General features: G+C 42.0%; 2 protein-coding genes across 4 annotated transcripts in view; one reads left to right on the top strand and one right to left on the bottom strand.

Moving 5' to 3' along the window:
* SLC49A4 (solute carrier family 49 member 4) overlaps nt 1-20,561 on the bottom strand; it is a 68,760-nt gene extending 48,199 nt beyond the window's left edge. The window contains exons 1-2 of one of the 3 annotated variants that reach the window (XM_036445773.2): nt 19,921-20,561; nt 10,844-10,937 (exon numbers count right to left, since the gene is read on the bottom strand). In XM_036445773.2, the coding sequence (XP_036301666.1) occupies nt 10,844-10,937; nt 19,921-20,257 (431 nt within the window). In that variant the 5' untranslated portion in view covers nt 20,258-20,561. The remainder of the gene's footprint in view (nt 1-10,843; nt 10,938-19,920) is intronic. The other 2 variants (XM_036445772.2, XM_045583943.1) reach the window with 2 other exon arrangements.
* Nucleotides 20,562-22,043: 1,482 nt separating this feature from the next.
* The window catches only part of HSPBAP1 (HSPB1 associated protein 1), a 43,321-nt gene continuing 42,789 nt past the window's right edge, over nt 22,044-22,575 (top strand). The window contains 1 exon segment of the mRNA XM_045583944.1: nt 22,044-22,210. Coding sequence (XP_045439900.1) covers nt 22,147-22,210 — 64 coding nt within the window. The 5' untranslated portion in view covers nt 22,044-22,146.

Here is a 22,575-nt window from a genome sequence, read left to right on the forward strand (position 1 = left end):
ATTACAAACAGAAAAAGTCATCACAGTACCTTCTTTAAAAAATATATATATATTTTATTGTTTTTTTACAGAGAGGAAAGGAGAGAGATAAAGAGCTAGAAACGTCGATGAGAGAGAAACATCGACTAGCTGCCTCTTGCACACCCCCCACTGGGGATGTGCCCGCAACCCAGTTACATGCCCTTGACCGGAATCGAACCTGGGACCCTTCAGTCCGCAGACCAACGCTCCACCACTGAGCCAAACTGGTTTCGGCAGTACCTTCTTATAGAAGAGGAATTAGTGGAGGAATCAGAGGATGTGATGTGACTAGCTGAATGGCACCGGCTAACCTTTGTGGGAGTCCCTTTCTTCTCCCATGAAATGAGGGGTTAAGTTACATAAGCAGGTACTAAGCGCCTGTTAGGTTAAGGGACTGTCATCACAGGATCGCTGGTGCCTCTGGCTCTAGTTCTCCAACTGAGATGCCTTGTAAAGGTTGGTGAAGAGTAGTTTCTTCCGTTCCACGTGTTCTCTTGCCCACCTTTTCTCAGCATTTTATTCAGTGCTTTGCCCTGCTCTTTGCTGAGCAAACCCTTTCCCAACATTTCTTTTTCCATCCCCAACATACACATGCAAATGCCTTGAAGAAGAAAAGAAGCCAGAAGTCCCAAAAAAGGAGGTGAGTCCACCTTTTTCTGCCTTAAAGGTAAAGGGAAGGGCAGGGACAGTGTATGTGACATATACATGATAGTAATGACTTTTTGTGTGTGCTTGTTTTTGCCTTTTAATCACACGGGCATCAAATCTTCTTTATGAAGAATTGCCACCGTAAGTTACTTACTTAAAGGTTTCTGAATGCAGAAGGAAGTAACAAACAATTATTTGAAAGAGAGGTAGGGCCTTAATGTAGAAGCATAAGTGAGTGGGAGGTAAAATATGTGAACTATTATAGGTCTCCTCACATTTTTATAAATGCTGGAAAAGTTATTGTAAGGCTAAATAGTTTCACGTGTCATTATTAAATTAAAGCAACTGAAGACATTTTAAAATCTCTTGTGTAAGGGAAACTATTTTCTAGATGACAAAAACCATTTAGTATTTATAAACTGAATGCCTCCTCCCAAAGTCAGTGGATCCCAAGCTGTCACACAGCAATTTCATCATAAAAGTATTCTTGAAACAGTGACTAAGTGGTTTTAATCATGACTCCCTTAGTCATGACTCGTGATGGCACAACAATCGGACAGCGCAGGATGGCTCATACAGGTAACTGCTTTGATATTTAATACTTTTAATAAGGTATTCCTGAAAGACTCATCTCACCTAGAAAGGGGAGGGGTGGAAGAAGTGTATTTTATTAGGGTTAAAAACGTTAAGAATAGAAGGAGAATAAGGAAGAAAAAACCCTTCAAAAAATAAAAAATGACAAAACAGTATGAATCCTCAAAGTTAAGGTTAAAACTACGATTATTGCCATGGCTTAACATTTTGATACTCCTCTGTGGAATCATGAATAGACTATTTTCCAAATAGCAAACCTAAGGGTCAGATCATGTGAGCTGAAATAATGTAAGGATCATCCAAATCCAGTTTACTCAATTCTCAGATTGGAGTATCCCTCACTTCAATGTGGCGCATGTGCTCAAGTAGAAACCAAAGCAGGTGTGATACTGGGGCATTCCGTCTCCAAGGCCACTGAAGTTGGGGGGTGAACCTAGAACAAGTGTGAATTATCACACTGAAGTCATCTCGAATTAAAACATGCTGATTTGGTACTTTAAAATCACTCAAATTTAAATAATTATGTGTGTTTTGTAATTAAAACAATCGAACAGCACAGGATGGCTCATATAGGTAATCACACACAAACACACCCCTCACAAATGAGCTCAGTAGAACTGGGACCTTCAGGATCTTGGGGTTACCCTCAGAATTCATGGGAAACCTGGCAGGGAAACCCAATTCCATTCTTACCAGCATCTTTAAGTTTTCCTGCTTCTTCTCACGCTAGTATCCGAGAGCCCTTCAGGGCTTGGAGGTTACTCATATAATTGGCTATAAGCACGGTTGTGCCGGGAGCCATAAGGAAAAAGTTCAGTCTCACTTCCTGGTCAGTTCCACTTCCTGGTTGAGCAAGAGCGCCAAAAAGCCCGAGCGCCAAGACTATAACCCTCCCACTTTAGAACAACCAACCAGCTAAGCACAAGTACCCAGCACCCAGCCAATCACCTTGTGACAACTCCTTCTCTTGCCCCTCCCCTCCCTTCCTGAGCGCTTATATACCGATGTTCTTGAATAAAAATTTTGAGGCTTGATCAGAACCCTGCCTTGCCTCCGTTCTTCGCGTTCCTTGTTTGCTTCATTCTCTTAGGTGGTTTCCACGCGCCCTCGTTGCTGCCCCGCGGGTCGGGGCACTGTTGTCCTGATAATCATGATATAACACTAACTTGTATTATCAAGAATTTTATGTTTGTCTGACACTATTTTATGCTACCTACCATTAACTAACTCTATTTTATAACATTGTTTGTAAAAATATCTTTAAAAATAAAATTCAGTTTTATATATAAAATCTAGTTTTCCCATAAAATAGTTATGCAAACTTAGAGGCATGTTTTCTGGAAAAATGCTGGCCATAAGACATAATAAAACTATACAAACTTTATAAGGACAATGAAGAAGATGAATTATGTTAAATTATTCATTATAAGCTGTGTTGTTAACTCATTCAACAAACATAGTGAGTATTCACTGTGTATTGGGGTAGGTATTGTGCTAGGCCTATGTACACTGGAACATAAAGTTAAAAAGGTAAAGCCCCAGCCCTTAAGAATCACTAAAAGTAGTTGAAGCACTGTACCAGGAATATAAAGGAAAGTAAGGCAATAATTAGTCCTACCCCTAATGCTTGTGGGCCTCTGACGAAAGTACCAGTGGAGGTCCCTGCCATGTCCTCCTCCTCTGACCTCTGGCTCTGATCTACAGCGCCCAGGGCTTCACAGGTATGCACATGACCAACCCCATCCAAGCGCCATCTATCCCCTTCAGAACGGTGGTCCTGTGGGCATAGGAAGCACACACGAGGCATGCAGTCTACTCTTGGAAGAACAGACCTGGAAAGGGGCCTGTTGCAGGGATATGGGGTCTTGTGTAGCTAGATAGTGGTGGGCAGGGGTGAGGGGACACACACACATTTCACATTTCCTTGGCCCTACAGACTCTTCAGCTCATAAGGAATGGCTTAACTAAAGGGAAACCAGAGTGGGACACTTTCAAGCATGGAGTCTAGGACAAGGACCCTTTGGCAGTGTTGGCAATAAGAATGGGGCTACAGAGGAGAGAATGGTTTGGAGAACTGGTCCTAGCCACACAATATGGCTAGGTGAATGACTAGAGTACCAATATATATATTTTCTTTTTTAATCCTCACCTGAGAACATGCTTAGAGAAAGGAAAGAGGGAAGGGAGGGAGGAAAGGAGGGAGGGAGGGAGGAAAGGAGAGAAAGAGAGAAAGAGAGAGAGAGGGGGGGGGGAAGAGAGAGATATCTCAACTGGCCACCCAGCCCCCCCCACCACACACACACACATACACACACACACACACACACACACACACTCCCCTACTGGGAATCAAACCGAAACCCAAGTATAGTATATGTCCTGACCAGCAAGAGTCAAGAAAAAGGATTGAGAAGGAGCAATTATAGAGCCAGAAAAAAAATAAAAGTAAAGATGAACATTATAGCAACTGAGAAGAAAAGGGTATCAAGATGAGAGTGAGTGGTGATAGAATCAAAATTAACAGAGAGATAGTTTAACGGAAATGTAACCACTGGATTCGGCAACAAGGAGGTTATTCCTGATCCAAATAAAAGCAGTATGCTTCCTGAGGAAATGGAAATTTCAATTTAGACTATCCATATTGATAGTTAGAAACAGATGCCAGAACAGAAGTTAGGCATATAAGCTTAGCACTGTGAAAAGAAAAGCACCCAGCTTAAATGATCAGTCTGGACTGAAAAGTCTCTCTGCCTTCACGTCATGAAAGATAAATGCACCTCATTATGATTGTCTTAATGCTTTCTAAGCACGCGTGGAAGAAGCTGGCTTTCAGAAATTAATACTTAGTGATCTGAGCTGAATGTTAAAAATAATGCAGATAAACAAAAGAGGAGTGATTCACAATCTCCAGTGAAGTGAAGCGAATCGTGTAACTTAATGTCTATTTTTGCGTGTCATTGCGTGCTTCAGTTTTGTTTTGCAAGGAACAGTTAAATTCCTTGTGGGTAAGGCCCATCGCTGCTGAATTCCCAAAGTGCTTCATGAAGAGCTGAAGCGGCAGTGTGGACGCTCTCTAGGAATGCAGGGACCGATTCCAGAAGAGGCAGGTGGGGTCACTGAGATACATAGCGAACCTGCCCTTTAAAAATCTCAGTTACCTGGCCCGGCCGGCGTGGCTTAGTGGCTGAGCATGGACCTATGGTTTCTGGGCCAGAGCACATGCCTGGTGGTGGACTCGATCCCCAGGGTGGGGATGCAGGAGGCAGCCAATTGATGATTCTCTCTCATCATTGATGTTTCTGTCTCTCCCACTTCTCTCCTCTCTGAAATCAATAAAAATATATATTTTAAAAATCCCAGTTACCCAACACATGCATCATGCCAGTTCCACGTGTAGATTTTAAGTTTCAAAATCAGCAACATGAAAAACAAAGTAATTAACAAATATTTGGGAATAAACATTTTTTAAAAAAGACACTCAGGATGGTAAAAGCAAGGCCAATACTTTAGTACTGTCCCAAGCACAGTGGACTTGAGAAGGGTGAGAAGTTAAGGTGTGAGGAGGCAGTTTTGTCTCCTGGGCAATAAGCTCTGAGCAGAAAGGGAGCACTCAGAAAACCGACTAATTCAAGGGGCGAACTCTTGCTTCCTCACCGGAAACTCCACGCCTGATGAAGCAGGTGTGTATTCAGAGTTAGGGGATAGCAAGACTGACCTTTGCAGACCAATCTGTGACAGATCATCCCGGCCTCCTCTCACTGACCCCTCAACTAACTCCCTCTCCCCGTCTCCCACCCTCTCCTCTTTTCTCCCTTTCTCCCTCCGATCTTTTTTCTTTTCTCTGTACTACCTTCTGCCTATTTCTGAGGTCTGGTTTTTGCCATCCCCAGGGGCCCAGTAGGAAAGTGGTTAAGACACAGGGGAATTTCTATAGCGGCTGAGAGGAAGATTAAAAATTTGTGAATTTCCCAGCACCAGCAGAACTATACCGCAGAGACCGGGAAGGCCGAATGCTGCCCATCAGTGTCAGTCTTGCTGATGTTTGCTGGCCTGTGGGGGGACACCTAAACAGGCCTCACCAAATCTTGCCCTTGCCTGTGTACTTTCTGCCCTCAATTAGTGCCCCTGCCCTAGAGAGGCTCAGGCCAGGTGGTCGTGTGGTATTTGTGCTCAGCTGCACTCCCTCTTGTATTATTCAATATTTACAGAGTTTCAAAGAAATGCCAACAGCAAAAGTTCAAACTGAAGGTCTCTAGTTCATGCTTTCGAATGTACTTGACACTTCCGTTTGTATTTAATGGTATTCTGATATCCTAACTTTTTGCTTTCTGATATCCTGGATCAAACATCTATTATTCCTAAATTATTTTCTACTTAGAATAATATGATGTTGTAGCCTTAGAATTTTCATATCTGGAAGAGAGTTGAAACCTCACCTAGATAACCCACCCTTCTCGTTATATAGAAAAATTGAGCTCTAGGAAGGCCTTAGAGGGAAATATTTTATAGATTCTAAATTATTTCATATTAAAAATATATATAATTTAAGATAAGATTGCTGTACTTACACTAATCTGTATCTGCAATTTTATCTCCAACGCTAATCATAATAAACTGAAGGTTTATAAAGTAGATTTATGCACAGACTAAAAATATACTAGCTACCGTATGTCTTTGGATCCTAGAATCTTAGGTTGTCTTAGCAGTCAATGATTTTTATTATTACTATTGTTAACAAAGAACCTTCAGAATAAGACCATGTGGAAGAATAGAGAGATTTGTGGGCTGATGAAATCATTTCTAATTTTACTTACTAGTCCTGGCTCAGCCATTAGCTAATTGTATGACTTTGGAGCTCCCCCCAATACTTTTAGGGGTAGGAAAGTTAAAAAATTATGAGTGTGATTTTAAACATTGGTTGTGGGCACATCCCTGGTGGGTGTTGTGCAAGAGGCAGCTGGTAGATGTTTCTCTTTCATCGACGTTTCTAGCTCTCTATCCCTCTCCCTTCCTCTCTGTAAAAAAGTTAATAAAATATATTTTAAAAAAATCAATTTCACTTTTGTGTCTTTAATAATTTTGGCCAATTAAGATTCAATTAAAAATATCTATTGAATATCTATTATAGTGAAGGCACCTGCAGCTAGACACTAAAGAGAATACAAAATGAGGATTACAGTCTTATCCCTAAAGAAGATTATAATTATTTATCAAGTACCAGTTATAGAAAGTACAGAAAAAGAATACTGGATTAGACGTCAGAAGACTCAGCTTCTAGTCTTAGCTAAATTTATTAACCATGTAATCTTTGTTGAATCACTTATTTCCTTTCTGTTCTATATCACAGAGTTTTTATTAAAGCCAAATCAATAATCTCTCAGCAAGGTACAGGGGGGAAATGAACTGATCTAAAAGATGTCAACTTCCCCACATTTGTCTCATAACTTTTTTGTCTCCTATCTTATATCTTGTATTTTAGCTTAAAAGTATATATACTCATAGTAGAGGAGTACAAAGAGAAGGAAAAAATGAACACATTCAGTAATTCAATTAAATAACTCACACAAGCACTATTAATATTTGGGGTTTTTTAATCTTTTTTTTTTCATTCCCCTCCCCCCCAATCAATACTTAAGCATAGGTAACCACAGATATCACATAGAATATACAGTTTTACGCACTAAATATTTTTAACTTTACAGTCTACCATAAGCATTTTATCATTTCACTAAAGATTCTACATAATTTATTATTATAATTATAATGGCTCCATGGCAATCTATTATGCAGATGTACAAAAAACCGTTTAAGCATTTTTATAATGTTTGCTACTTATTTGCTAATATTAATAATGCTGTTGTGACCATCTTTGTATGTAAATATATGCCACTTTCCAAATTATTTCTTTAAGATCAGTGAAACAAAGGTCTGAACATTTCAGCCCTCACGAAACTTAATTCAAAATTGATTTTCAAATGAGTTTGTAGTAATTTTCATTCCACTCAGTAGTGCATGACAGGACGTGCCTTACCAGCACTGAACACCACTAAAAATTACGCATATGTGCACACACGCATGCCTACACACACACAAAATTAACTTGGTGTACTAGTTTTCTATTGCTCTTATAACGAAGTATTACACACTCAGTAGCTTTAAAACAACACTAATTTATTATATTACAATTCTATAAATCAGAAGTCCAACACAGGTCTCTCTGGGCTAACATCAAGGTGTCGGCATAGCTGTGTTCCTTTCTAGAGGGAAGACATTACAAAACAGTTCTAGAAGCGTTTATGATTGCCGATGCCTAAAGCAGTCCGCAGGTCCCCAGAGCAGCACCAGGCAGAGAGGGCAATGCAGAGCTGTGCAGCCTCACAAAAGCATTTCTTCCAACATCCCCAGGCGTGGACAATGAGGATGCTGGACAAGAAAGAGCCTCGCAGATGACAAAGCCAAAGCCACAAACAACGAAGGAATTACTCAGAGAGCCATAAAGACTCCACAGAAACCATAAGTCCTGGATTTTGAATTAGATGCAATAGCTGAACCTTTGAGGAACTTGTTAAAATTATTGATTTGGGATTTACTCCAGAGACTAACTGAGTAGGATTGGAGTGAGGTCCAAGAATCTGTATTTTTAATAATCATGTAGTCTGTGGACCATACTTCTAAAAAATATTGACCTAGGGGAATATGAATCTATGTAAAAACAGAGACAAGTCTTAGTTCTTAAATCTACCAATTGCTCACTTTTACATAAAAAAGTTTATATTAAATATTTCTGTACTAGGGAAATTTATATATAACCCTTACCTTTCTTTCTCTTATTTTCATTATTGAAGTTTTTTCATAAATGATTCAATCTCTCTGAACTCTATTTTGCTTATTTCTTCCCTTTCCTGCTTTGTTTACATTTTTTTTATGAGCTTTATTTCTTTTTCATACCAATTTCTCCACCAAAACAGAGTGTCAACTCTTTATTATTCCTGGAATTTTATATCTGGAAAGTATATAAAGGCATGAATATAAAACCAGAGAGAAGTAATAATATGGTTGACCCCAAACAGAAGAAAAGCTAACAAAATATATTAATAAGCATTTTATAAGAATGTACTGTGGAATTTAAGCTTACCTAAAATTTGTACTTAAAAGCTGAGGGTGCTTAGAAAAAAAACTGGATATTTGTAAAATTAAGACCATAATGATAATGAAAGTAATCACAACACAATAATGAAAGTAATCTCTTAAAACTTCACTCAGAATAGGAAATAAGACTAGCTTTCCGTAGGAACTCAAATGATTTGGCTGTCTTCCTTGTAAAATATGAAATACTTGCAGTTTATATTTTCTGGAAAGATAACATTTCAAAAATTTGAAAATGAACAGTATTTATTTTGAAATGAAAAAATTATTTTCAAATGAAAGTCAACATCTTGTCCTTAAAATTTACTCCTCCCTCCTCCTGTATTCTTTGAGTGAAACCTTAACACTCTGCCTTCAATTTCTTTCTCTCATATCTGTGCCATTCTTTTCATTCCCATAACTTCCCAGAGTGATTCTGGACTCTACTCTTTTTCTTATCTTCTTATCCAATCCATTAGCAAATCCTTCAAAAACAATCAGAATTTGACCACTTCTATCCTGGCTGGTATGGCTCAGTGGTTGAGCGTCAACCTATAAACCAGGAGGCCACGGTTCGATTCCCTGTCAGGGTACATGCCTGGGTTTCGGGCTTGATCCCCAGTTTGAGGTGTGCAGGAGGCAGCCAATCAATGACTCTCTCTCATCATTAATGTTTCTCTCTCTCTCCCTCTCCCTTCTTCTCTGAAATCAATAAAAATATACTTTAAAAAAAAAAGAATTTGACCACTTCTCACCACCACCATTGCCGCCACTATGGCCCAAGCTACCATCTTCTCTTACCTAGTTTATAGCACTGGTTTCCTAGTAGGTCTCCTTACTCCTGCCTTGACCTCCAGTTTGAGTCTATTCTAAGCAAAGCAGACTATGACTCTGGTTCTCCCTGGCTCAAAACCTCCAGTGGTTTCCTAGCTCACACTTCCACCACCACGCATAACTGCACTGGTCTCATTTCCTACTATTCTTCCCATGAAGTCTCTCACTGAACTCCAGCCATTATCTACCTGCCAAGTCATGTCATTCCCTTCCCACTCCTTCCCCTTGTTATTCTCTCTGCTTAGAATTCATGTCCCCTAGATAATGCATCATTCCGTCCTAGGTTTTTATCCAAAAAAGTGAACTTCCCGACGAGGTTTTTTCGTTATTTATGAAATTTTACCATCCTTCCCCTGACATTTCAAATCTTTCTTATTTTACTTTTTTCCCCCCCTCCATAGCACATACTACATATTTTACTTACTCACCTAGGTTATTGCCAGCCTCCCCAACTGGAATGTAAACTCCATGAGGCATGGTTTGTCTACTGTGTTCCATGCTGTATTCCCCACACCCAGAACACAAAATAGTGCAGTTAACTTTATTCAATAAATGAGCTAATACATGAATAAACAAACAAACAGAAGGTCTCCAGCGTGGGCTCTCACTGCATCTTTCCTGGTCTCCTCCTGGCAGGCTCTGTAATAAATCCTACACACCTCAAATCAGGAGTTCACCTCACATGGGTCTGACCCTACTGCTGCTCTGATTAAGAACCTAAGTGGCTCGCAACTGTCCTTTGAGGAAAATACAACTGTATAGGGTGGCATCAAGACCCTACATAATCTGGATACTCTTTTTTCAACTCATCTCTTCACATTCCATTCTTATATCTTATTCTATAGACCAGTGTCTCCCAAAATCGAGTATTTTATGGGTCCTTTTTAAAGGGAAAAAATGTCTTAATGGTTTACAAAGTCACATCTAAGGACACCATTTAAGAAACACTAATTTAAGAAACTGAAGTTTTGATAAATAAAAATGTTTTTTAAATATAGATTGTTACTGGTAAAATAACTCTTAATACAGTATTATAACCGAAAGGAAAATAAAAATTTTAAATCTTATACTTTACATCCCCTGAGAATAAATCCATGAACCCCAGTGGCAGAAATGAAACTACCTACCCAGCTCAGAAGAGGCCTCCACTTACCTGCCTCCAGCCCTTTGTTCCTAATGTTCCACTACCCTTCCCCTAACAATAGTTACAGAATTCTACTCATCCTTCAATACCTAGTTTAATTATCAGCTCTTTCACAAACTCTTCTTCTTCATACCCTCAGACAAAACTGTCTCTCAGAGCAATTTTTACCTCTTCTATGACATTATTCCTTATGTTACTATTATTTTTCTGTGGTTATTATAGCACCTGGATAGCATGAAGATGAACTTGTTCTCTTTTTATTTAAATAACTAGTATAATGTCTTCCAAATAACTAATAAATGTATAATAAATTAATCATCATATAGGGAGAAAAATAAATGCAACCATAAATATGACCCTCTATTGATCATCTTAAAAATAGAACTGTTCACTCAAAGTTTATAAGCAAACATACATAACATACTCATAACCAAAGAAAAATTGGGGAAATAATTTTAAGTTATTTATAGGAGTTACCTTCTTTTAATCATTAAGTCTGATATAGGTATGCATCTGAGACCAGTTCCCAAAACCATGAGGAAGGATGTCAGGAGCACAGTTATCCGAAGACCTAAAAGGAAACAAAAACATCCGGATTATTTTCTATTTTCTCTTCAAGTAAGTCCAGTTAAGAACAAAGGTTTTTTTATTCAATCATAATAATGTTATAATCAAATATTATAGCTTTTCCCCATAAAACCCAACATGGACAAAAGACCTCTACATGCTGAAAATGGAATTTTTATAACATTAATAGTAAATTTAATGATCACATCAAGGATAAAAGAAGTTTCATTAGCTCTGATTTTTTCTAAATAAATGGCTAGAATGTTTTGTTCATAGGAACACTAAAAATATAGGGGGAAAAACTTAAAACTTAAAGGACTAGGTATTTTAGTTTTATATCTTCAATATAAAATTTCTAATTTTCAAATGCAAACTGCAAAAACTCTAAACTTTCATGACAATATGTATATTTTTAAAGAGTGGTAGTTTAAACTTAAAAATTTTTAAATTGATTTCAGAGAGGAAGGGAGAGGGAGAGAAAGATAGAAACATCAATGATGAGGGAGAATCATTTATAGGCTGCCTCCTGCAAGCCCCCAACTGGGGACTGAGCCTGCAACCTGGGCATGTGCCCATGACTGGAATCAAACCCAGTCCACAGGTCAACGCTCTATCCACTGAGCCAAATTGACCAGGGTGCTAAAACATTTTTTAATGTGATACATTATTGCTTCAAATTTTATCCAAAAATGACAACTGGCTAATTACGTATTTTATATTATAATCATGACTAGTAGCCCAGTGCACAAAATCCGTGCACGGTAAAGGGGGTGTCCTTAACCCCGGCCTGTACCCTCACCAATCTGGGACCCCTGGGGAATGTCCTAAACCAGCAGTCAGATTTTCCTCTCGCAATTCAGGACCACTGGCACCTAACTGCTCACCTGACTGCTTGCCTGATCGCCCCTAACCATTCTGTCTGCCGGCCTGCTTGCCCCCAAGTGCCCCCCACGCCCCAGCTGCAGGCCTGCTAGCTCCCAACTGCCCACCCTGCCAGCCTGCTCACTCCCAAGTGTCCTCCCCCCCACCAGCCTGCTTGTCCCCAACTGCCCACCCCCCAGCCCCCGTTGCCTGCTCACCCCAAATTGCCCTCCATTGCCAACCTGCTCACCCCCAATTGCCCTCCCTCTGCTGGTCTGATTATCCCCAACTGGCCTGATGGCCTCTGCCTTGGCCCCACCACCATGGCTTTGTCCGGAAGGATGTCCAGAAGGTCTCCTGGTCTAATTAGCATATTACCCTTTTACTAGTGTAGATAAGCTAATGCTTGTTATAGGGTCATAAGAATCCTTTGATTAGTAACACAATACTGGTCTTTCTTTTTCTTTTTCTTGATTTATCAGATGGCTTTCAACTTACAGAAAGATGTTAAAAAAAAAAGAAAAGAAAAAGAAAACATAGCTTAGGACTTTAGAAGAAATTTGGGTCAGATAGCTTTGCCTTTTGTATCACAATATGAACAATTATTTTTAAATATATTTTATTGATTTTTTACAGAGAGGAAGGGAGAGAGAGAGAGAGAGTTAGAAACTTCGATGAGAGAGAATCATCTGTCAGCTGCCTCTTGCACACCCCCTACTGGGGATGTACCCGCAACCAATGTACACGCCCTTGACCGGATTCGAACCCGGGACCTTTCAGTCTGCAGGCCGATGCTCTATCTACTGAGCAAAACCGGTTTCGGCATGAACAATTATTTTTAAAATGTTTGCCTCTGGTTGGTCACATGGATAATAGGGTAAGAGAGAATATAACAAGAAGGTACCAAAAACTAGACACAATAATCTAAGTAAGAAAGTGGAACTATATCATCCTGCCATTGGAAAGCTGCTGTTGCTTCTACATGAATGCCGCCTTCTTGTTTGCAGCAGCCACATCACACAGTGAGCATGTGGCAGGGGTCGAAAAATTTCTTCCAATTTCTCCCAAACTCAACACCTCTTTGAAATCATTTCACAGTGAGTAGACAAATTGTTTAATGCAAAATTTTCTCTCTTTTCATATCTTTCTCATTTTTTGGCAAAGGGGAGATGATTAATGGTTTTTTCAAAGGGCTTCTCTGCTCGAAGAAAACTGAAAATCGACAAAACTATAATTATTCAGATTAAACCTAGTGAGGAAAATAAACTTGATATCCAGATCAGGCACACGTAGATACTACATTGAATATTATAATATTCTTCATAAGCTGAACATGATTAATGCAATTTGGCAGAAAGAATAGCACAGAAAATGTTGCTTCTCAGTAACAAGCAATGCATACACATTGCTCATTTGCTGCTTCTACTAACAGACACATATTTTAAAACCACATTGTAGTCCTGGACGATGTGGCTCAGTTGGTTAAGTGTCTTCCTATGCACCAAAAGATTGCTGGTTGGATTCTTAGGGCAGTGTTTTTCAACCTTTTTTGGGCAAAGGCACACTTGTTTCATGAAAAAAATCACGAGGCACACCACCATTAGAAAATGTTAAAAAATTTAACTCTGTGCCTATATTGACTATATATAAAGTACTTCTCTTGAATAGGAATCAAATAAACACAAAGAAAGTATTTTATAATTACTTTATTATGAAATATTAAGTAAACAAAATAGTGAAAAATTATAAAATTCTTGTCTTGTCTGCACCTACGGCACACCAGGCAACATCTCGCGGCACACTAGTGTGCCGCGGAACAGCGGTTGAAAAACGCTGTCTTAGGGCATATGTGGGCTCAGTCCCCAGTAGGGGATGTGCAGGAGTCAGCTGATCAAGGTCTCTCTCTCTCTCTCTCTCTCTCTCTCTCTCTCTCTCTCTCTCTTCTCTCTCTCTCCCTCCCTCCCTTTAAAAATATTACATGATTGCCACTGGAAATAGAATGTAATTAATAGAAAGTACATTTATGATCATAAATATCCTAAACTTTCAAAATGGGTACCCTATAAGATGCTGAATAAGATTTTACAGATTTGGGATTATAAGGCTTACATTCTACTTAATATTTATTTTTCCCTTAAATATTTGATATGTAAGTGAGCAGCAGAGCACTGGTTATGGCAATATGGCCCAGATAACCAGGTTCCCTATTACTACTGTTCAAGGCTAGCACACGTTTCTACTCAAGTGTGCTTTTTATCAAACAAATGATAACATAACACCTAATACAAACATTTAAGAATGAAGAGCTGTCAAAATATAATTACTAAAGCAACCTCGCAAGTACAGTTTGTGGATTCTTGCTTATTTTTAACTGTTGCTAAGTATTACTTAATACACCCCAACTGATGCTCAATTTTGAATACGATGCTTTTTTTACTTCATTCAGATCCCGACTGGATTCTATAACTGTATGTAATCAAAAAGAGACCCAGAGGACCCCAGGAAAATAGACTTAAGAGACATTTCACACCTTTAAATAACCAGATCCCAAGTGATTACAGTAGTACTAGGATGTGAGTGCACACACCATTTGATAAGAGGTATTAGAACGATTTTGGAAAACTAAACATGACTGAAAATAAAAATAAATTCTATTCCTATATGGAATCCAGACACTGCAGGAAGCTTCCTTCCAGTAGAAGAGATTACTCCTTTTTTTTTCTTTTTTTCTTTTTGCTGAGCACCTATTTAGTGCAGGAATGGAGCCTCTACATCAGGTTCCTGGGAAAGAAAGCAGTTATGGCTCAAAGTTTATCTGGAAAGACTACTCTGTCCAGGCTCCATTTATTGCTGTCTTCAATTTCACTTACCTTTTCTTCTGAAACATCTAATCTGCTCTTAAATCTTAAGGAGTACCGTATTTTCCGGCATATAAGACGACTTTTGAAACGATGTACGGTATATTACAGTATGTTCGAAAAATGTCATTCATTAAAAATTTAATTAAAAAAAGAACTGGTGTTGCCTCGGAAGTGGGGGGTAGTCTTATACAGCGAATATAGGCCTAAACCTTGTTTTAACTGTAAAATTAGGGGGTCATCTTATACGCCGGAAAATACAGTATATTTTTTGGTTTCAGACATAGATCACATTTCATTTTAGAAGTTTAATGTTGGTCTTTTGTTTCTGTCTCTCTCCTTGCTTTCTTCTATCTTCTTAAACATATATCGTATATTTAAACTAGTTGTTCTGATGTCTCTATCTATGAATTCTATTATCTGCGACATTTCTGAGTATGTTCCTATTGATTGATTTTTCTCATTTTTATGAATTGAATTTTCCTGGTTCTTTGCATGTTTGGTAATTTCTGATTTGGATATTGGGCACTCTGATTTTTACCTTCTTTGCGATAGATTCCCCCCCCCCCCCACTCCTTTAAATATTTTTGAATAATGTTCTGAGATATATAATAGTTACTTTTGATCGTTTAAGCTTTACTAGGTGAAACCAGAACATCCATTAAGTCTAGGGCAGTGGTTTGCAAACTGCAGCTCTCGAGCCGCAGTTTGCCTCTCTGTTGACTAATGAGTTTGCCAACCACTGACCTGGACTCTAGATTCCAATAATAACAGGCTGTTGTTGTTCCTTGTGATTAAGCCCCTATCCCAGTGGTTGGCCAACTCATTAGTCAACAGAGCGAAAATTGCGGCTCGAGAGCCACAGTTTGCCGATCACTGGTCTAGGGATCATCTATCTTTACTACTGAGGCAATGTCCTTTGGAATATTCAACCCGACTCCTATATATTATAAGCTGGTGTCTGTTGGGAAAGTGAACTATTCCAAGCCTTGTATAAACTTTGGGGATTGTTCTGCCTGCTCCTTTTTGGTGGTCCTTTCTCCAGACTTAGATAGTTTCCTTACAAGTATCTACTGACCAGTAGATCTAGCTGAAGACTCAAGTGGAACTCCCTGTAGATCTAGACCTTGCTCTCTATGAAGCGTTTCCCCTCTCTGGTAGTCTACGCTAAGAATTCTAGCTATGTTAGCCTCTTTGAATCCTCAATTGTCTCCTCAGTGTTAGAAAACCGCAGGTGCCCTAGCTGGTTTGGCTCGGTGGATAGTCAGCCTGTGGACTGAAGGGTCCCGGGTTCAATTCCTGTCAAGGGCACCTGCTGAGGTTGCAGGCTGATCCCCCATAGGGGAAGTGCAGGAGGCAGCTGATCAATGGTTCTCTCACGTCACTGATGTTCCAATCTCTCTTTCTCTCTCCCTTCTTCTCTGAAATCAATAATACATGAATTCATTAATGAATGAAAACAGCAGGATTCTGTTTGGCTTGCCATCCCTTCAGTGCTGCTTGGAAATTCTCTCCAGGTAGTAAGCTGAAGCAACCACAGGAATCACTGCCTTGCTCTGCCGGTTGTTCAATGTCTAAAAACCAGTTTCATATACTTTGGTTTTGTTTTTAGTTGTTTCAGGTGGAACGATATGTGCAGTTCTTGTTACTCCATCATGGCCAGAACAGCCTTTGATTTCACTCTATCTGACTGTAATACCCACCACTCCTGGCTGCAATTGCTACAGACCACCACATACCTGCCTCCAGGTCATTCACCTTCACTACTTGAAAATGAATTGGCTCATTATTACTCCTTAGGACACCACTTCTTTCATAAGTCTGGTGATTTCTTGTGCAGATCCTTTCATAATATCTTGCCCTTTCAGTCCCCTGACTTCTTATTCCACAATCATGTTCCAGCTTAGTCCTCCTCTCTGTTGGTTACACTCTGACCTTAAGTTTGCCATAATTGTATCCATGACACAATTGCAATTTCCCTCAGAAGTCAACTCCAGCCACACAGGCTTCATTGCTCTTGGATATGCCAAACTTGTTTGCTCCTGGATATGCTAAACCTTCATATTTTCCAAAAACAGTCTTATCCAGAACTGACAAGCCAAGCATCCTTTTAGGTGTCTCCTCAAACACACACATCAGTAAGGCCTTCCCTGACACTCCATACAGAGTATTATCCAATCACACCAGCTTTCTCCCTTGCCTTCCTTTATTTTCCAAAACACCATTCGTCCTTTGACATAGTAAATATTTAAGTTTATTGTTGCATGATGGTTGGGTCTTCTCCCTAGAATGCAGACTCTGTGAGGGCTATTTCCCCAGAGCTTAGCACACATGTAGGTGATACCTCTTCTTAAACCTTTCTTCCTTTGGCTTCTGGGGCACACTAGCCTTTGGCTCTCCTAGTATCTCACTAGCTAGTCCTTCTGATCTCCTTGCTGGAAAGTGAAAAGGGGTAAAGGAGTACAGAGCCAACCTCAGGAAGAGAAACAGGATTCGACGCTAAGCTGGCTGTGACCCATGGTAGCAGGAAGGCCAGACAACTACCTCTACCTTCCAGGGAGAAAGATGCTTTAGAACCCAACAATAGGCTGGGACCGGTTTGGCTCAATGGATAGAGCGTCAGCTTGGGGACTGAAGGGACCCGGGTTCGATTCCGGTCAAGGGCATGTACCTTGGTTGCAGGCAGATCCCCAGTAGGGGGTGTGCAAGAGGCAGCTGATCGATGACTCTCTCTCGTCGATGTTTCTAACTCTGTATCTCTCTCCCTTCCTCTCTGTACAAAACCAATAAAATATATTAAAAAAAAAAAAAAGAAAGAAAGAACTCAACAATAGCAAGAACTCACTTTCGATGGATGCAGATGGACTATCTGCAGCAGACCAACCAACAAATAAACGTTTATTGGCCTTCTGCTACTGAAAAGAAAAACCACTTCCTAAAAGAGAGAATTTTTAAATTTATTTTTTATTGCTTCAACCAACTGAAAACATTGAATTCACTACATATTCACGGGAACTCTGAAACAACTCTTAAAAGCAGGCGTCTTCAAACTACGGCCCACAGGTCACATGCGGCCCGCAGAGGAGTCTGATCCGGCCCGCCAGGTTTTTTGGGCAGTGAGCGCAGCCGAGGTGTTACAGTAGGAATTAGTAGTTCATATAGTCCGGCCCTCCAGCTCTCTGAGGGACCGTGATCTGGCCCCCACTTTAAAAAGTTTGAGGACGCCTGCTTAAAAGTAACATGCTTTATGAAGCAAATAGGTAATCCCTAATTTATCTGGCCAGAGATAGCAGATAGAATTATAATAATAAGGATAAAAATTAACATTTCTCCATCATAAAAATAAGGGTGGTGAAGTTCAGTGAACAATATTGGAAATTGCTCCTGATAAAAAGAAACGACAAAAGAGCATTTGCCTCTAAAGTTAGCCAACCTTGTAAGAAATGACTGAGGAATTGTCACAGATTGGAGGAGGTTAGGGAGAAATAACAACTAAACACAATTTGGGACCCTCCACCGAAACCCTGGAATTGTGTGTGAGTGGGAGGGCAAGGGGGGTAGGAAGGACATTGGAAAAATTAGTGAAATCTAAATAAAGTCTATAATTTAGTTTAAAAGCAAACAAAACACAAAAGAAAAAAGAAATGAAAAAAAGACCTCCGCCTGGCTTTTGTGGCTCAGTGGCGGAGCATCAACCTACGAACCAGCAAGTCAGGATTTGATTTCCCGTCAGGGCACAAGCCTGGATTGCAGGCCCAATCCCCAGGGTGAGGCATGCAGGAAGCAGCCGATCAATGATTCTCTTTCATCACTGATGTTTCTATCTCTCTGAAATCAATAAAAAAATATTTTAAAAAAATAAGAAAACCTCCATTCAGAACAAAACCCCTATCTCAGCACCTAGTGCACTTCTTCTGTGTAAGCGCCTGCTCTGCCCAGAGGTTCCACACCAACCAAGACACGCCTTTCAGGGTTGGGCACCTTTCATTGTTAGAAGGTTCTTCCTTGTGTGGCTTCTCCTTTTGTAACTTCTCTCAGTTCAGTTCTTCTTCCTAGACCCACGCACATTAAGTCTAATTCCTCTTTCACTTGATCTCCACATATTTTATATTCTGCCTCAAGTTTCTTTTTGAAGCCTGACACACCCAGTTCCCTTCATGTTACACATTATGATTTTTACATCCTTGATTATCCTTGCCACACAGCTTCTAAGGTATTCCATCCAGCTTGTCAACAGCCTTCGTAAAATTAATGGTCAGAACCGAACACTGGAGCAGAGCCTGTCAAATGTGTTCTTGTTTTTGACATTATGCTCCTCTGCCTGAAAATCGTTTGCCCCCTTTCAGCAGCTATACCACATCTATCATGAGTCATTTGCTTGTGCTTGTGTGGTATAAATCAATGCCTTATCATTCAATCCTATGACCTTTTCCTTCCTCCTCAAAGAATCGTACTGGCAAGTGGTAAAGTGAGAGATATCTGACCAGAGTATTCTGTGAAGAGAGAGACTCGATTATCTGCAAGTTTTATCTGACAATTAAAAATCTCAACTCCCACAGCCACACACTTGAAAGCTGAGGTTCCCAGAGACCAGAGTCAGATCCGGAGTTTCCCAACAGCTCTTCCTGGCCTGGAGTCATCTATTAGGCAAAGCCAACTCATTGCTTCCTTCAATCTGGGCATCACCTATTTATCTGACCTTTCACCCTCAACATCCCCAAGTTCATGTGAAGTCGAAACATCAGTCATTTTTTGTGAGATGTAAAACACACACACACACACACACACACACACACACACACAAAAACAAACAAACCCAAAAAGCACACGCACGGGAAGGCTCTGAGGTCCGCAAAACGCAAAAAAAAAAAAAAACGTGAATGTGAAGAGAACGCTTTATCTCTGCTGTTGCATAATGAGTAAGATGACCAGACGTCCCGCTTTGGATTCTTTTATTTAAAAAAAAAAAAAATCGGGACTTTTTAAAAAAAACGCCGAGGGACAAATGGTTAAGAATCGGGACTGTCCCACCAAAAGCGGGACTTGGGTCACCTTATTGATGAGCCTTGATAAAAACAAAACAAAACATCAAAACAGAACAAAAACCATTATAGCTGCGAAGAAGCCTTCCCGTCTTTGCTGCTTTGGGCCCAAAGGGTTCCACGCCAGGAATGGGGTGCCGGCAATGCTCCCGTCCCCTCTGACCGCCTCTAAGACGAGACCCAGAGAGAGGAGGCCCCCCAGGAGCGACCCCCCGGCCCCCCTCACCTCTCTTGTCCAGCAGCCACATGAAGGCGAAGCAGGGCAGGAAGCCGATGGGCCCCCACAGCACGAGCAGCGCGATGTCCCAGCTGGAGAAGCCATAGGCCTGGCACGCCGAGTTCTGGATGGGGCCCCAGGTGTTCCACACCAGGCCCTGCGCGAACCCCAGCAGCGAGAAGAGCAGCAGCACCAGCCAGCGGCGCGCGTACACCCGCCCGAGGCCCGGGGCCGCCGCGGGCAGCGCCGCCGCCTCCCGGCTCCTCCAGGCGGTGCCCGGCGCGGGCCCCGGCCCCGGGCCCAGCAGCGGCTGCCGCTCCTCCTCGCTGCTCCAGCCTGAGCCCATGGCGACCGCGCGCGGCCCGCGGGGCCCCTGCCCAGCGCGGTCCGGGCGGCCGCAGAGCAGCCGCGCGGGAGGCGACGGGAACGGGCGGAGGCCGCGCTGCTGCTGCGGACGCCCTGGCCTCCCGGCCGCGCCTGGTGCGCCTGCGCCTGCGCCGCGCGCGCGGGTCCCGGCCGGGAGGGGTGGCAGGTGCGGCGCGCCCCCGGGAGGCCCGGGTGCTGGCGGGGGACGGGTCCCCGGGGTGGGGAGAGATGGAGAGGAGCTGGCGTCCCAGAAGGAGGTCCGTGAGGAACGGGGGAGGCAGGGAGGAGGCGGCTGACCCCGGGAAAAAGCCGGAGAAGGCTGTAGCAGAGGAGGTTGGGCAAAGAACCCCGGGTGGCTTGAGGAAGTGTCCAAGTTTTGCATCATGTGCCCAGTAAACAACTTGTTGACCTCTGGTCACTTGCTTCTAGTTTGGGTTTCTTTTTAGTTTTATCTTCTTGTTTTTTTTGTTTTTTGTTTTTTTAACTTCAGAAATTATAGGGGCAGGTAGAATAAAATTGAGGTGTCGTAGGGACCCAAGTGTTGCCACTTGAAAATAATGTTTTTAATGTACAGTAGGTACTGCCTGGTATTATCAGGTTTTTGTAGTACAGATCCAATGAGATTATGAACGAGCCAGTTTTACTCATATATAAAAGGCAATGTTTCTACTTTTTCCTGACACCAATAAGCGAGCAATAAAGATAGGATCGTTAAACTGGAAGATTTGTGCCCTGGCCCGCTGGCCACTTTGGTTGGAGGGTCCTTCTGTATACCAAGAGGTTGCGGGTTCCATTCTGTCAGGGCACATAACGAGGTTGCAGGTTCATCCAGGGTCTGGGTGCTTACTGGAGGAAAGAGATCTTTCTTCCTTCCTCTCCTTCCCTCCCCTTCCCTCACCTCCTCTCCCCTCCTTTCCCCTCTTCTCCTCTCTTTCCCCTTTCCTACCCTTCCCTCCCCTTCCTCTGTCCTCCCCTTCCTTCTCTCCTCTTCTCTCCCCTTCTCTCCTTTCTCCTCTCTCCTCTTCCTCTCTCTCCTCTCTCTCAAATCAATTCTACTAGTATATATCCTCGGTTGAGGGTAAAGAAAAATTGCACTGAAAGATTTTATCCCAGCTCCATATCCAATTATGGGTTTGACCCAAGAAAGAGTAAACGAGAAGGGTGGGGGTTGTTGATCTCTGGATCAAGCTGACGGTTGTTTATTTTGCTATACAAATCCAGAAGCTGACTGACAACTGCCGGAGAGTGCCCTTGAAACCCTTAAGCGATTTGGCGAGACTGGGTGGGGCAATGAGTCATAGGGAACACAATGACAGGACGTCTGATCGAGGTTCGTATTCCCGGCAGCCACGAAAACCAAATGGAGTCGTGTTGCTGCCAGAAGGGCAAAAAAAACAGGTGGGAAGGGAAAGGGGGAGAAGCGTGAGATCTAGTGTTCAAGGCTGGGAAGAGCGTTAGCAGAATAAAGGGACGCAGGGCTACTCCACTGCTCCAAGCTCCAAAAAAAAAAAAGCAAACATCCCCTAAAACTCCAATATCACTGGACAGAGGAAATCACCAAGGCAGAAAGGACGGCTCTGACTAGAAAACGAGGAGGAGCAGAAACGAAGCCAAGAAAAGACGGCATTGAAAGAAGGATGAAACCAGGGAAGGCAAAAAGAACCACAACCGAGACCACGTGGTTACATTACGGCTCCGACGGAATCAAAACAAACCTGCGTGGCCCCGCCCAGCGCCGGTCACATGACTTGCACGTGAGCGGTGATTCCGGAAGAGCCGGTAGCTGGCTGAGGATTTTGGCCCCCCTGGGATCCCTCTCACTCTCCACTCCACGTTTGGGTTTCGGGCGGAGCTGGAGCCGAGCTAGCCATGGCGGCAGGCTCGGGGGCCACCACCGCTACCGGCACTGCAGTTGGAACCGGAGAGGAGAAAGGTAGGTCAGGCCCTGGGTACCACCCCGTGCCAGCTGACTCTCTCGGCACCTCCCATGCGGCCGTTAGGTCTACTAGCGTCTGTCTCAGGTCTCTCTGGTCCTGCAGCAAGCTGTGAGGGGAGTTGTTTTCTAGTGAACGTGGTTGTTGTCACGTTGTGGCCTCCAGATTGTCAATCCTCGCATAGGCCCTGTATCCCCTTATCCTTACCGGTGCTGTTGCATGCCTGACGGTGCTTCTAATGTAACGGTGGGTTAAAATTAAATGTGTGAAATTGGAGCCCTCTCTTGAGGCATATGGAGATATCTGGGGCCTCCGCGAACAGGGGTTATGAGCTTTTGTTTGATTTCTTTAAAGAGCGGGTGAG

The sequence above is a fragment of the Pipistrellus kuhlii genome, unplaced genomic scaffold, assembly GCF_014108245.1.
Source record: "Pipistrellus kuhlii isolate mPipKuh1 unplaced genomic scaffold, mPipKuh1.p scaffold_m20_p_2, whole genome shotgun sequence".
In the NCBI taxonomy this organism is placed as follows: domain Eukaryota; kingdom Metazoa; phylum Chordata; class Mammalia; order Chiroptera; family Vespertilionidae; genus Pipistrellus; species Pipistrellus kuhlii.